The 16072-nt window shown below is 49.7% G+C and overlaps 1 protein-coding gene across 1 annotated transcript in view; it reads left to right on the forward strand.

The window, feature by feature from the left end:
• Positions 1–16072, forward strand: part of AP1M1 (adaptor-related protein complex 1, mu 1 subunit) — a 29802-nt gene that overhangs the window by 3506 nt on the left and 10224 nt on the right. Inside the window, exons 2-5 of the mRNA XM_010845593.1 lie at positions 2253–2409; positions 4998–5065; positions 6602–6732; positions 8040–8187. Coding sequence (XP_010843895.1) covers positions 2253–2409; positions 4998–5065; positions 6602–6732; positions 8040–8187 — 504 coding nt within the window. The remainder of the gene's footprint in view (positions 1–2252; positions 2410–4997; positions 5066–6601; positions 6733–8039; positions 8188–16072) is intronic.

Here is a 16072-nt window from a genome sequence, read left to right on the forward strand (position 1 = left end):
CACCCCCCAGCCCTGCTGTCTCTCTCCCTCTCAGGGAGTGACACCGCTATCCACACAGGTGCCCATTTAGAGACCTGGGCATTATCCTGCCCTTGTTTGCCTCACCACCACGCTCAGTGCAGAGACATTTACTGAATAGCTGCTATGGGGCCAGGGTCCGAGGCTGCCCTCACTCTACTTAACCAGTGCTCCTAGGTACCCACCGTGGGCTCTGCCTCCCATCCCATGGCTTTAGCTCCACTGGCCCCTCTGCCTCTATCCCACCTGTATCCTAAGGGCTCAGTTTGAAGGTCACACCCTTGCCGAGTCTCTCATCTCCCTTCAAGCAAATAGCTCGGTGCAGGGACCCTGTTTTGGTCTCCCTGGTGTCCCCAGGCCCTGCATAGTGTATGGCAGAGAGCATGAGTGAGTGGGCCTCTGCAGCCTGTGTGATGAAGGTGAGCAAAATACATTGCTCCCTGCTCTTTCCTCGGAATATACTGGGGCCTCAGGGGCTCCATGCCAATTGAATCCCCCAAAGTTGGATAACCTGGAGTAGAAGCTGGGCTTTGGAAGCCCAGGAGAGCAATGTTTATTGAGTGGAAGTGGCCCTGCAGGGAGTGAGAAGTGGGGTTAGAACCCGGGCTCTCCTTTGTTCACTGTGACCTCAGGCGGGTGGTGCCACCTCTTCGGACATCGCTTTAAAAATATCAGTCCACTTCATAGTAGTTGGGATTTATATGAAGTAGTATATACTTCTGGCAAAGAATATATGAGAGGGTATGTCATAGTCCCTGGGCCAGGTACCCATAAGCTCACCCACTGGGTGCTGGGTCTCTAAGAGGCCTTCCAAACAGCAATGAGTGCACAGGGTCCCTTGCCCGTAGGCCACAAAGGAGAAACTAAGAAAGGAAGGTTCTTTCTCGGTCACTCACTTGACTACTCTCTCTCTCTGGCTTGCAGCAGTAAGACGATGTATTTTACGAAACGAAGATTCTGTGGGAAGGAAATGGCAACCCACGCCAGTATTTTCCCATGGACAGAGGAATCTGGAGGACTACAGTCCGTGGGGGTCACAAAAGAGTCGGGCACGACTTAGCAAGCATGCAGCAACAAAGGTCCTGAGGCAGGCAGTTCCCAGGCTGGTTGGCTCAGTGGTGTCATTCTTTGCACACTGCTGCGTCCTGCAGCTGGCTGTCCTCAGGGATGCATGCGAGCAGCAGCTGCTCTGGGCAGCACCTCCAAATAGAGCCTTGCTCACCGTGGTGTAGCTCACACTCCCTTCTCTTTCCTTCAGTGAGTTACATGTAACTGACTGCTCGTATAAAGCATATCGTTTGATGAGTTCAGTCATTGTATACTCCCAGAAAGCCGTGGGCACACTGTCACTTCCTAAAGGTCCCCACACCATCCGTGTCCAGCCTGTCCCCAAGCAGCCACTAATGCATTTCCTGTTACCATTTCCCAGCATGTGTTTGTGTAGGGGAATCACATTCCATTGTCTGGTTTCTTTCCCTTTGCTCAGTGATCCTGGAATTCCCTCCTGCTGTCACCGGTCTCAGGAGTCATTCCTTTTCATAGCTGAGCAGTTTTCTGTAGTGTGGTTGGACACAATTCTTGTCTCCACTCACCTGTTGAAGGATGTTGGCATTCTCGCCAACCTGAGTCTACTTAAAATAATGCGCTGTGAGCATCTGCACACATGTCTTCATGTGGATGTCTGGTCTCCTTTCTCTTGGATAAATAAATACCTAAGAGAGGAATGGCTGGGTTATAAGCTGATTTTAGCTTTCTGAGAACCTGTCAAACTTTACCAAATGGTTGTCCCAATTTACATTTCCATCAGCAGTGATGCTGCACATCTGGACCCATGAGAGAGAGATGAGGAGAGGGTTTCTTTTCAGGCCACGGGGGATCTAGTAGGTGTGCACACTCAGCAGTGTCCCTCTCCTGACAGAGCCAGAAGAGCAGGGTGCATGAACATGGAAAGGCATGGAGAAGGTCTGCATTGAGAGCCTGCAGGACCTTTAACCTGGTCTCCCCGTGATTCAGTGCTGGACTCTTGCCCCACAGCCCCCTCCCATGGCCCCCATACAAGGACTCTCAGTAGCCCCAGTAGATGTTCACGTGGGTATGTGCTGTCCTTGAGGAGTTCCCTGGGGCGTGGAGATCAAATGGCCCTTTGATGGACAGGCGTGACTGGGGTTCCCAGGAGGGCCAGAGGCTGGTGGAACTCGAGGTGAAAGTGCCTTCCCTCTCTCCCACCCACCCAGGTACTCATCTGCCGGAACTACCGTGGCGACGTGGACATGTCAGAGGTGGAGCACTTCATGCCCATCCTGATGGAGAAGGAGGAGGAGGGCATGCTGTCACCCATCCTGGCCCATGGGGGAGTCCGCTTCATGTGGATCAAGCACAACAACCTGTATCGTATCCCTTTGTTGGGGGGTGGGGGAGATGGCTCCTGTGTGGGCTTCTGTGTGCGTGTGTGCACACATGTACACACGTGTAACTGAGAGCTGCTGTCCACAGGGCTGGCTGGCTCAGGCCAACGGGGGGCCATCAGGCACAGCCCTGTCTTCTGGAGCTCCCTGCTGCCTAAGGATAAGTGTGACAGGTCCAAGGAGCCAGGACAGGTTGCTTGGGGAGGGAACATCCCAGTGGAGACCTGCAGGAAGGCCAGGTGTCTGCCACAGGTGTCTGCTGGCACGAGGCATGCGAGGCCTGGGTGAAGTCTCACTCGGCAGCTGCAGTGGGGATGACTGGAGCCCTAGAGTGGGGTACATGGTAGGAGCAAGGCCCCGTGGTCAGCAGGGTGTGTGCTGCAGGGCCCTGTAGGAAACCACCTGGATGAAGTGTGTTGGGAAGTCTTGGGAGGGTTTCAGGCAGAGGGCTCACACGGTCTGATTTGCATTTTCTGCATTTTCTCTGGCTGCTGAGTGGAGAGCAGACTTCAGGGATCAGAAGTGGACATGGGGAGGTGGGGGGGCGCAGAAGCCTGGACTGTGAGGGGTGGTGGGATACAGAGAAGGGGAGAGGTTCCTCCCCACCCTGCCCACATCTCAGAGCCCCCTACGCTCAGGCCCATGGGGAGGCCTGGCTAAGCCAGTTCCCATCCAGGAGGGCTGACCGGCCATCCCGTGGCTTTGGCCAACCCTTCTAGGTGCATTCTGGTATCTACACTGCTGCAGGAAGAGCCTGGCTTCGCAGCCCACAGCCCCGTGCTCCGGTCGCCATGTGAGTGGAGGCAGGTCCTCACCTCCCCCCGGTCCAGTGAAAGCAGTGACCCCTGCTTGCAGCGCTGTTAGTGTCAGCTGAACTGTGGATGTGCAACACGCCCAGCCACCGTGGGCTCTGTCCCCTTTTCCATGTTCTTGGACATAGACGGGACCTTGCTAGTGAAGGTGTGGTCCACGGGCCAGAGCATCCCCTGGGAGCCTTCTGGGAATGCAGAATCCTGGGTCCATACAGCCTTGCCAGGTCAAAGCTACACTAGAGCAGGGCCATCCCTCGTGATGTGTGTGCACGTTGCAGGGTGGAAGGTGTTGGCCCGGGACGCTTACCCACGGCCCTGAGGCCTGGCTCCCTGCAGTGCACCTCTGTTTCTTCACCTCTCTCTAGAGGGGGCAGCTCTGCAGAGTGTGGCAGGCAGCCCATGAGCCAGGAAGAAATTGTCTGAGAAGCTGCCCTGGGTCTGGGCATGGGTGCCCAGCTGTGGGGGGTTGGGGAGTAGCAGTTCCGGCTCAGCAGGAGCCATCAGACCAGTTCCCAGTGGGGCTCTGGTGCCCATGCGTGGGCAGCCGGTGAGGAGACGGCAAGGGCTCATCCCTCTGGATGCCAGTGCTCAGCGCACCCTGCCTGAGTGGGCATCTGCTCACCTCCAGCCCAAGTTCCATTGTCAGGTGGCAGTCTCCAAGCCCAGCCAAAGGGTTGGAGGTGCCCGTTGCCCCTCCTTGGAAAGCACCTGGAACCCATGTTACCTGGACTAGGGAAGCCAGCACTCCCCTGATTGGCCCAGCGTCCATTTCCTGAGGTCCTGTGCTGGGCTGAGATGAGGCTGGAAGTGGGATGGAGATGGCCCCTTTCTCCCTCCTGCCTCCACAGCTTGGCACTGGGGTGGCCAGGGTGCAGTGCAGAGGAGCTGTTCTCCCAGGTGATCAAGCCCTTAGGGAAAGAGGAACAGGAAGTTCCCAGTACGCACTGACCCCAGGAGCTGGGGACACGTCCCATGTCCAGAGTGTGTGCCAGTTTACGCCTCACCTCGGTGAATCCACTTCCGGGCCCCTGTTAGGCTGTTAGCGTTGTTCAGTTGCTAAGCCATGTCTGGCTCTTGGTGACCCCGTGGACCGTTGCCTGCCAGGCTCCTCTGTCCATGGGGTTCTCCAGGCAAGAATACTGGAGTGGGTTGCCATTTCCTGCTCCAGGGCATCTTCCTGACCCAGGGATCGAACCCACAGCTCCTTCTTGGCAGGTGGGTTCTTTACCACTGAGCCACCTGGAAGCCCATGGGTGAGAAAATGGAGGCTTCATTCAAAAGGTTTGCTTCAGGGGGAAAGACACAGGCGCGAGCCAGAATCGGCCCAGGCCGGGGAGCCTGGAACCTCAGGAGGGTCTTGTAGGCGATGGGCTTTGGAGGAGGGCAGATTGTGCTCCTGGTTTCCGCTCCAGGATGAGTCATGCTGCTCTCCTGGGACTGCTCACCTTACTGAAGTGCCCTCTGCCATACCTCGAGCTTCAGCCCTCCGCTCAGGCGTCACCTCCCCTGGGCAGTGCCCCTCACCTGGCAGCTGAGATGGGTTTCCTGTGCCCCTGCTGCCCCTCTGTCAGCTGAGCACCCCCTGGGAGCCGGGACCACCCCTGTCTGTGACCACAGTGCCCAGGCCTGGCTCAGACCAGGAGCTGGGGAACCCTGAGTGCCGAGTCAGCGACTGGGGGCGGCTCCAAAACATGCAGGGGACGGGAGTCTGGGAGGTGGCAGCCCTACCTCTGAACGCTCCTTAACTGTGGCCGCCGTGCAGTGGTCGCCACCTCCAAGAAGAACGCATGCGTGTCGCTGGTGTTCTCCTTCCTCTACAAGGTGGTGCAGGTGAGTAGAGGCACAGGGGCCGTGAAGGGTATCCATCGCCCTGCCCTTCGGTGTGCCTGCTCATCTTGGCCACCTGAGGGCCGTAGCGTCCCTGGGGGAGCTGGAACCCCAGGAAAAAGACTGAGGGAGCAGGACAGGTGTGCCCCCAGCTGGCTGTGGAAGGCTGGAGAGTGACCCGCTGAGTCAGGGATTAGGGAGGTGGGTTAACCAGGAGGAGGGTGGAGCTAAGTTCTGCTCAGAATCTCCTTGGGGGAGCTCTAAAGGCACAGTGGCCTGAGGCCCCACCTTAGAGAATGGTGACACATGCCAGGCCCAGCTGCCAGCGAGATGGGGAGACAGAGCAGCATGTGCAAAAGCCCTGAGACAGAAGTGCCTGTGGTGCCCAGTGTTCCGGGACAGAGTGTGGAGCTGTCAGCAGGGTGGCTGGGCTGGACTTCAGGGTAGGGCTTGCTGCACAGGGCCTAGTGAGGCGTTTAGATTTTGTTACAAGTCTGGTGAGAGATGGTGGACGGCTTTAAGCAGGAGCCTGACAAGACCTGATTTAAGATCCTCTCCAGCAGCTGAGTGGGAAAAGAACCTAAAGGCAGCAGGGAGGAGGGGGTGGAGGGGCCTGGCTGACATAGGGCTTTCATGGGGTTGAATAGAGTGGACAGTCCCACCCAGGAGGCTTGGGGTCTGCCCAGGAAAGCTTTCATACTCCAGATGGTGTCGTGTGCAGCCTGCTTAGCAGTCTCCTCTGCCCCACAGTGGGGGGTGGGGCGGTGAGGACACGGGGCAGGAGAGGCCCCACATGCGGGCTGAGGGGCAGCCAGCATCCCCAGGCTGTCGCGGGCTAGTCGGCGGTATTTGTGATTTCCGAGGAGCAGCCCAGCAGTTGCAGTCCTGGGGTGTAGAGATGGGGAAGCGGGAAGGAGGAAGGTTCTCCCAGCAGTGACTGGCGTTGCCTTCCTGCTTCCTTGTTTGTGCTCCCGAAAGACCTTCTGTCGAGTTGCTCTTCCCCTTGGCTCCCCTGGTGCCCCTGCTTTCATCATGTGAATTTTCTGTTGAAATGGGGCAGGCTTATCTGCAGGCACAACTGTACAGACTGGGGTTCAGGGAGGTCACGAGAGGCCTAAAGAGCTCCTTGTCCTGTCCACAGGGGCCTTTGTCCCTCATCTGAATCACTCCTGATTCAGAGGCAAAGGGTCAGGGTGAAAGAGAAGCTGGGAAGGGGCCCCAGGCCTGGAGGTGTCTGTCAGGGAGAGGAGGAGAGTGGGCCTGCAAGGTGTGGGAACTCGGGCTTCTGAGCAGGTCTCAGTCCCCTGCACACCCCCAGTCTGGCTCGCGCGTCACAGACAGCCACTGCTGTCCGCCTGCCCACATTCCCTGAGCCCAAGACCTCATCCAAGCACCCCTGGGAACCAGGCAAACACAGCTTGTGAACAGAAGGGCTATTGGCAGGGGCCTCGGGGCACGAAGTGCAAATGAACTTGTGTAGGCGTTCATCCCCTCCTCATCTCTCCTCTCACTCATCTGCCTCCCACGGCAACACTGCAGGTATTTTCAGAATACTTCAAAGAGCTGGAGGAGGAGAGCATTCGAGACAACTTCGTCATCATCTATGAGCTGCTGGATGAGCTCATGGACTTCGGCTACCCCCAGACCACAGACAGCAAGATCCTACAGGAGTGAGTGGCTGGGATGGGGCCCGGGGACGGGTGAGTGGGGGTCAGGCCAGGGCTATGTCATGTGTTGAAGTCATGGGCAGGTTTGGAGGTGCAGGAGGCAAATGTGTAATCACGTCGCTGGTCCTCTGCCTGTCTCCAGCCCACCAGGAGTTTCCTAAGTTCCTGGGGCAGCTTTGGGTCCTTTTGCACTCAGCATCACTGCATGGCATGAGCACTTTTCCTGTTGCTGGGTCTTCGTTTCCGTCCACAGACGTGCGCTCGGTGCTGTGTTTGTAGGGAGTTGCCTGCCGCTGTTCTGTTTTTGTTTTTAACATGCTTGTTTAGTTTTGACGGCTTTGGGTTTCAGTTAGGACACGCGAGGTCTTCCTTGCAGCACGCAGGCTTCACTCTAGTTGTGGCATGCGGGCTCCAGAGCGAGTGGGCTCTGTAGTTTGCGGCCTGAGGGCTCTCTAGTAAAGGCACAGGGGCTTAGTTGCCCCGTAGCCTGTGGAATCTTAGTTCCCTGGCCAGGGATCGAACCTGCGTCCCCTACGTTGGAAGGCAGATTCTCAACCACTAGACCACCAGGAAAGTCCCACTGCCTTTGTTTTTACTGTCATAAATGAGATTGTGATGAAAAAGCTCCCTTCTTCGGAATCCTGTGCACCAAATAATGGTCACCATTGATTAAGCACGTCTTGGGAAGCAGGCCTCTTGTGAGAGCTTTTTTCCATTTCACTTAGAGCTGCTGTCTTCCCATCTTACCGGGGAGCAGAGGGGCACTCAGAGAAGCCATGTGACTTCAGCACACCCCACATCTGTTGTTCCCCAGGTGTCTCAGTGGTAAATAATCCACCTGCCAATGCAGGGGATGTGGGTTTCATCCCTGGGTCAGGAAGATCCCCTGGAAGAGGGCATGGCAACCCACTCCAGTGTTCTTGCCTGGGAAGTCCCATGGGCAGAGGAGCCTGGTGGGCTGCAGTCCACAGGGTCAGGTGGCACATGACTTCTGACTAAATAGCGAGTGGAATCAGGGTCACCAGGTCACTCTCCTAGGGAGGTCAGTCTCCTCTGCATGCCCAGCTGGGAAGCATTTCATGCCCACTGCTTGTTTTCTTCACCAGTGCTGGCTCCTTGCTGCCCTGAGACTGAGAACTCTGTACTCATTGTAACTGAAGAGTGTGTTTGGGTTTTAGAAATCGTGATTTTGTGGTGTTAAATGGCCCCAGGTGAAACCAGAACCTGCCTCTCCTGGCGCCTGCTACAGGGAGGGGCTGTTTTCAATATGTCAGTGCCTGAGGCAGCTAACTCTGAGCCCGGGCCCACAGGTACATCACTCAAGAAGGCCACAAGCTGGAAACGGGGGCCCCGCGGCCCCCAGCCACTGTCACCAATGCAGTGTCCTGGCGCTCGGAGGGCATCAAGTACCGGAAGAACGAGGTGTTCTTGGATGTCATCGAGTCCGTCAATCTCCTGGTAGGCTTCCTTTTCTTTTTTAAAAAATGTGTCTTCTTCGTGATTGGAAATAAAGCAAACTTGACTTTTAAAATTAGCAAGGCCCTGAGAAACAGTTTCTGTGTGATAGCAGATCAGCGGGATTCATTAGGGACTCATTGCAACACGAGCTTGTTTTACCTTCATTAGTTTTTGTTCTTATTTAGAACGAACGCATGCATATCATTTAAAAAAAAATGTCTAGGGTTAGACAGCCAAGAGCTCCAGGACTTCCTGGTGGGCCAGCGGCTGACCCTGTGCTACCACTTCAGGGGGCCTGGGTTCGATCTTGGTTGGGGAACTAGGATCCTGCATGCTTCCAGGCAAAAGTAAAACAATAATTAGAAAGCAGGCAAGTGCAGGGCTCCGCAATCTGAAAGGCCGCATCACAGAAGGATTCATTGTCATCTTTCAGCCCCTCCTGCTGTAGGTTTGCAGACAGATATTGTTTTGTGTAAAACTGAGAGCGTAAGGTGTAGTTCTCCTACAGCTGGCTTTTGGAGTTGCTTGGGGTTTGGTTTGTACTGTTTTGTGCATGTTTGTTTCTTTAGTTTTATTTATTAAGTTATTGTTAGTTGGTAACTGACCACATCTTCTGTGAATTTGAGCACATGTACAAACTTGTGTACCCATGATCATAACTGGGCAGCAGAACAGCTCCACCCCCTCAAACACCCCGCCCCTGCTGCCTCTCAGTAGCCACACCCTCCCACCTGTCCCGCCCCAGCAGCTGATCACAGCAGCTGTGTCTTTTTGAGATTGTTGTGTGAGTGGAATCATACAGTGTGTGTCAGTTTGAATCTGACTTCTTTCAATATATGGCCTTGAGATTCATCCACGTTGCTCTGTTTATCCAAATTGTATGTCTTCTTTGGTTCATTTATTTTATACTGTGAATCACAGTTGGTTCATCCATTCACCCATCAAAGGACATCTGGGTTGTTTCCAGTGTTTGGCAATTGTGAAGAGTTGCTATGAGCATTTTCTGTATAGATTTATGTGTAGACAGAAGTTTCCATCTCTCTAGGGCAAATACCCAGGAGTGGGATTGCTGGGTCATCTGGTAAGTGTATGTTTGACTTTATAAGCAACTGTCCAACTGTTCTCCAGTAACATGTTTGTGTTTTCACCAGCAGTGGATGAGAATTCCAGTCGCTCCACATCCTTGATCAGCGTTTTCATTCTTGTCATCCCACTAGCTATCGTGTTATGGCTTTCATGTACATTTCCCTAATGGCTAATGATCTTGCTGTATGCCTCTTTGTCATCCATATATCTGTGGAGGCATGTCTTTTCATGCCTTTGATCATTTTTAAGTTGAGTTTGTTTTCTGATTGCTGAGTTTTGAAAATTCTTTGTATTGGATAGTCTTTTTTTTTTTTTCTTTATCCAATGTGATGTGTGATTTGCAAATATTTTCTCCTGAGTCTGTCATTTTTCATTCTGTTGGCATTTCTTTCACAGAGCAGAAGTTTTTGAGAAAGTCCACGTATCAAGTATTTAGGGAGTTCCCTGGCAGTCCCATTGGTTAACACTTCACCTTCCAATGAAGGGGGTACAGGTTTGATCCTGAGTTGAGGATCTAAGATCTCACATACTTCTCAGCCAAAAAACCAAAACAAAACAGAAACAGTATTATAACAAATTCAATAAAGGATTTTAAAATGGTCCACAGAAAAAAAATATTCAGAAAAAAACCCCAAATATCAAAATTTTAAACTGATTATGCTTTTGGTGCCGTGTCTGAGAACTCATTGCCAAACCCAAGGTCACATAGATTTTTCTCCTGAGTTTTCTTCTAAAAGATTATAGTTTTATATTTAGATCTATGATCAATTTTTAGTTAAATTTTATGTAAGGTATGAGGCTTATATCCATTTTTTGCACATTGAACAATTTTTTTCCTTGTTCTAACATCGTTTTTTTAAAAAGATTATCCTTTCTCCATTGAATTGCTTTTGCATTTCTGTCAAAAATTAATTTGCTATATTGTACAAGTCTGCTTCTGGTTTCTGTTCTTTTCCGTTGATCTGTGTACCTGTTTCTTCACCAGTACCACACAGTCTTAATAACTACCTTTATAGTACGTCTGAAAACCAGATAATGTGATCCTCCTGACAGTCTTGTTTTTCAAAATTGTTTAGCTCTTTAGTTCCTTTTATAGAATTTTAGAATCCACTTGCTTTGGGGTTTTGATTGGAATTGAGTTAAATAACTCTGTTAAATCAATTTGGAGAGATTTGATATCTTTAGTATATCAAGTCTCACAATCCATGAGAAATATGTCTCTCTATATATATTTAGATAATATTTTATTTCTTTCATCAACATTTTATAGTTTTTACCATGTACAAATTTTCATGTTAGATTTACACCTGAGTATTTCATTTTGGGGAAGCTATCGCAAATTGCTTATTTTTAATTTTATTTGTTAGAATTCACCTGTAAAACTATCTGAGCCTGGAGATTTCTTTTTCAGAGTATTTTTCACTACAGATTTCAATTATATAACAGCTGTAGGATGGATTAGGTTTTCTGTTTCATCTTGAGTGAGTTTTGGTAGTTTGTGGTTTTTAAGAAATTGGTCTGTTTCATCTAAGTCAGAGTTCATATGCAGTGTTGTTTGTAGTATTCCCTTATTAGCTTTTTAATATGTGCAAGGTCTGTACTGACACCGCTCTTTCATTTCTGATATTGGTAATTTATGTTGTCTTTCTTTTCTCTTTGTCACTCTTATGAGAGGTTTATCTGTTTCGTTGACCTACACAAAGAATCTGCTTTGATTTCATCGATTTCCCCTATTGTCTTTCTGTTTCAATTACATTGACTTCTGCTTTTGTCTTCCTTGTGATTTTGGCTCACTTTGCTCTTCTTTTGCTAGCTTTTTAAAGTGGTAACTGAAGATACTTGCCGGGGTCCTGCCCCGGCTGATCCAGGGTATTCAAAGCGGGGACGGCATCGGCGACCTATTTATTTAAATATTTTATCAAAGATATAAAGAGTACTAGGATGAGGATAGCTCAGTAGGAAAATTCAGTGGAGAAAAGAGGCTGAGTAGCTTGGTTTACGCGGGAGACCAATAAAACTTCAAGGCAAGAAGTTTGCACCACTTACGTAGGCCGCAGGCGTCCTTCCGTTCTCCCGAAGGAGAGGAGACACTGAGGCCTCCCCAGTCGGATCTTAGAAGCCCAGGCATAATTAGTAAGCATGGCGGGTTCCGCGCTCCAGATGGACACTCAACCAGAGTGAGAGAGAGAGCGACATGGGGAGACCAGTATTTCGAGAAACTGATCCCAATTTTTTATTTTCCATGGTCTACTTTTATACACTGAGATGTTATGCAAAAGTCACACGGGGTCAGCAGTCCTGACTTTTATCAAAGTCAGGTGCTTCATACAAATGTATACAGAGGTCTTAGGGGTGTTACATCATCTTCTGGCCAGGGGGCCTGCTGACAATTTATGACCCTCTCCTTGTGACAGCGGTCAGTCAACCAGGACACTTATTTCTCCAGGGGTGATTATCCTTAAAACAGATGCCACCCAAATAAAGTTACATTCCTATAGGGTGAGGGTGTAGTGGGTTTTAGTTAAGGAAAGAATTTACTTAGCCTAAGGTCTAACGTGATTAATATCAAAGGTTAATACTTATTTCTTCTATATACTCATTAAGGTGTGTAAGGGCAGGGGATGTGGAAACTTAGCAACAAACATTGGCTCAACAAATGAAAAACCCTTCACCAATACAGTTTCTAATCAGCCCATTATACTTATACTAATAGTTTTCTAACTTTTCTAAGGAACCTGTTTTTAGAAGGTTTAAAGCATCTCGTGCCTCTCACGGTTGGGAGGCTGTGAGCGATCACATGTGGCCGGACAAGGCTGTTAGGCAGGCCACAGAACCTTCAGAGGAGTTTGTAGGTTAAAACACTCTTGTCACGCCCAGGAGTTTTTATTAACTGGAGCTCTAGGTTAACTCCTTCTCCGAAAGAGGTGGTGGGGGACAGCCCCTCATAAAGTCAGAGGTGTAGGTGAGAGCACAAAGTAGTAAAGTAGGCAGGCTCTGGTTATGGGGGTAGATGCTCGAGGATTTCCAGGGGGACTCCTGAGGCTCGATCCCGCCTTTGCGTATGTCGAGCCTCCTTCCTCATGACCTTTGCCATGGGCGGAGTACCTCACTCTGGCCCCCAATAGATACTAATTTGAAGCCTTTCTTCTTTCTAATACAAACATTTAATGCTATAAATTTCTCTCTAAGCACTGCTTTAGCTGTATTCTAGACTGATAACATTGGGTTTTCATTTTTGTTGAAGATATTTTCACATTTTCCTGGAGACTTCCATTGACCCATGGATTACTTAATGAAAGTGTGTTGTTTAATTTCTAAATGTTTACAGATTTTTTTGTTATCTTGTCATTGACTTTTAATTTAATTCTGTTATTGTCTGAGAATATAGTTTATATTACTGTCAGTTCTTTAAAGTTTGTTAAGATTAATGATCCAAAATATGATCGATCTGTCTAGGTGAATGTCCATGTACATTTGAAAAAAGTGTACATTCTGCCCTTTTTGGAGAGAGTGTTCTGTAAATACCAGTTAAACTTGAACACTTGTCGTGTTCCATTTTGTTTCTTCACTCTTGTCATTTTTTCTTTGGATAGTTTTTTTTAGTGGTTGCTATAAAATACATACTTTCTTATCATTTACTTAGAGTTAATATTTTACAACTTTATTTGAAATTTAGAAACTTTACTACCCCATTGTAGAGTTGTCCTATACAATTGTCTCTCTATACTGAAAACCGTATTAGTGTTAAACATTTTTGCTTTCAATTACCAAGCATACTTTAAAGAACTGAGGAGGAAAAGAAGACTCTCTACCTTATTTTCCCAGGTATTTACTGTTCCTGCTGCTCTCCCCTCACTCCCAGTTTTCCAGGTTTCCTTCTGGTACAGTTTTCCTTCTGTCTAAAATGCTCCTTTTAGCAGTTCTTTCAGAACAGGGCAACAGGCTACAGAGTCCCTTGGTTTTCCTTCATCTGAGAATGTCTTCATTTCACCTTCTTTCCAGAAGGATGCTGTCTCTGGATATCAAATTCTGGGTTGACAGCTCTCCTTTAGTACCTTAAAAACGTTGTACCACTTCCTTCTGGGCTCAGTGATTTCTGATGAAAATCCAGTCACTCACATCAGTATTCCCCTGTAGGTAATAATAATATGTAGTTTTTCTCTGGCCGCTTTTCAGATTTTTCCTTTGTCTTTAGTTTTCAGCAGATAGTTTATGATGTGTCTAGGTATGGATATTTTTGAGTTCCTGCTGTTTGGGTTTTGTTCAGCTCCTTGGATCTATAGACTTATGTATTTCACCAAACTTGAGATGTTTTTATTCATCATTTCTTCAAATATGTTTTTACTGTTTCACTCTTGTTTCCTTCTGGACCCCAGTAACATAAATGGTAGCCCTTTTGTGATTGTCCCCAGGGTCTCTGAGCCTCTGTTCATTCTGCTCCATCTTTCTTTCTGTTGTTTAGATTGGATAATTCCTGTTGATCAGCTTTCAAGTTCACTGGCCCTTTTCCTACTATGTTATCTCCATTCTGCTCTTGAGCCCATCCAGTGAGTTTTTAGTTTGTTACTGTATTTTTCGGATCTAAGATTTCCATTTGATCCTTCTCCTTATAGTCTTACTTCTTTCCTGAGACTTTCTAGTTTGACATTTGTTGTAAGAGTATTTGCGATTTTTCCCATAGTGGTTTAAAGTCTTCTTCATAGAATCGCAACATCCATGTCAGTATTGGTGGCTGTTGATTGTATTTTCATGTGAGCTGAAATTTTCGTGGTTCTTTGTATGCTACGTAATTTTAGGTTATATGTTGCAGTAGGATTCTAGGTCTTATTTAAATTATACTGAAAATGGTGATTTTTTTTGGTTTGTTTTAGCTGACAATTGACCTGGTTAGGTTCAGGCCATAAGTTTCAGTCTATGAGCCATGAGTATCAGTTCAGTTTTCAAAGCCTTTGTGCCCTTTGCTTTTGCATCTGTTCCAAATATGCAGCATCCAGCGGTCCATCTGGGCCTGGGAACAGTTTGGTTCTCAAGGCCTTTGGCCGTAGGATCTTGTCTGTGCACACCTGGTTCTAGAGAGGTCTGGAGACATAAACAACTTCCTGAGGTTGCTCTCCTGAACCTCTCACTGTCTGCTGTATACCTGTGCTCTCTGGCTGCCTGGGCCTTCCTTTCTTGGGTCTGTAGCCAAAAACTTAGGGCTCTAGATGCCTCCTCTTGTGCTGGTCTGCACTTGGGCTGGAATCCTAGGTTTAGCACCCCCACCCCTGGAAAAGCAGCTCAGTTGCCTGGGCCCCAGACAGCCGTGAGAAAACTGAAAGGGGGGAGAAACGGGGGATTTCCATATTCCCTCTGAGCGGCAGGAGTTCCCCTTCCGGCCCTGAAGTCAGAACTAGAGGCTTCTGCAAGCTCTGGCTACACCCCACTGCTCAGTTCCACTCCCAGGCCTCTGCTGCACCTTCACGTCACGGCGGGCGGGAGACACTGCCCGTCCGGCCAGCTCTTCTGGATCCGCCTTTTTGGTCTCCCAATAGTTGCCCATGCATTCTGCCCAGGTTTTTTGTTGTTGCTGATTTTTAACTTTATTTAATTAATTAACGTGCTGTGTCTGTGTTAATGCTTGGGCTGTTCTCTAGTTGCAGCGCACGGGCGTCTCACTGCAGTGGCTTCTCTTGTCGTGGGGCACAGGTTCTAGGGTGTGTGGGCTTCAATAGTCACAGTTCCCAGGCTCAGCAGTTGTGGCATATGGGCTTAGTTGCTCTGCAACTAAGGGATGATGTGGGATCTTCCTAGATCGAGAGTCAACCCTGCGTCTCCTGCATTGGCAGGTGGATTCTTTACCACTGAGCCATCAGGGAAACGCCCTGCCCAGATTTTATAGCTGTGGTCGGTGGCAGAGAACGGGTGATGCGAGCCAATTCCATCTCACCTGCAGCCTGCCTGTCTCCACACAGAAGACCTCCACTCCCAGTACTTGGGCAAACCAGGGCAGACTGGGCCAAACCCGTCACATGGGCTACTTAGGTTTGCCCATTTTTGGCTGTTCCAGCCAGTGCAGAAATGAGCATGATTGCTCATCCTCATGTGTGTTTGGGCATCTCCCTTACCTGGGCAGGATCTCTGGAGGGCTGAGTGCCCAGGCGTGGAATTCCTGAGTGAGACACTTTCCAAAAAATTCTTCCAGTGGACTGCATGGAAATGTATCTCCCATCTTTATTTTCTAAGCCTTGAGGCGACAGTGGCTCACTACTGAGCCCAGACATGTTCTCAGGTGTCCTGAGGTGGAGAAGCAAATCCCAGGGAGCAGTTTGTAAGCAGCTGCCCAGGAGAGCGCTGGGAGCTCCGGGCTGCCCCAGCCCCTGTGTCCGCACACATGGCACCGTCCAGGGAGCCCTGTCCTCTCATACAAGGGGCAGCACGAGGCAGTGTGGGCATCCCAGGCATGTTAGAGCACACCTTCCTGAGTCTGACGGCAGAGCTGGCGGCCTCCAAAATCAACACTGGCCTCCAGATTCTGAAAATCTGGTTCTACAGGTATAATTAGCAGCCGTATTGCTGACACTCGGCTCTTCCACGCTTGCCCTGGGACGGCGCCGACTTTGGGCCGCCTCTCACGGCCAGCATTGGCCTTAAAGGCTGCATGGCTTTTGTCTCCACTTCCCAAGCCTCCTTTGCCATCGTTCAGCTCTAGAGGGCTGCACAGTACCCCCTCCCCCAGGGGGGATAGCCCCCCAGAGAAGGAGAACTCAGGACAGTTGGGGGGAGCACTGAGAACCCGCAGAGTAAGGCGGTGGCGTGCCAG

The sequence above is a fragment of the Bison bison genome, unplaced genomic scaffold, assembly GCF_000754665.1.
Source record: "Bison bison bison isolate TAMUID 2011002044 unplaced genomic scaffold, Bison_UMD1.0 scf7180017864221, whole genome shotgun sequence".
NCBI classification, from domain to species: Eukaryota; Metazoa; Chordata; class Mammalia; order Artiodactyla; family Bovidae; genus Bison; species Bison bison.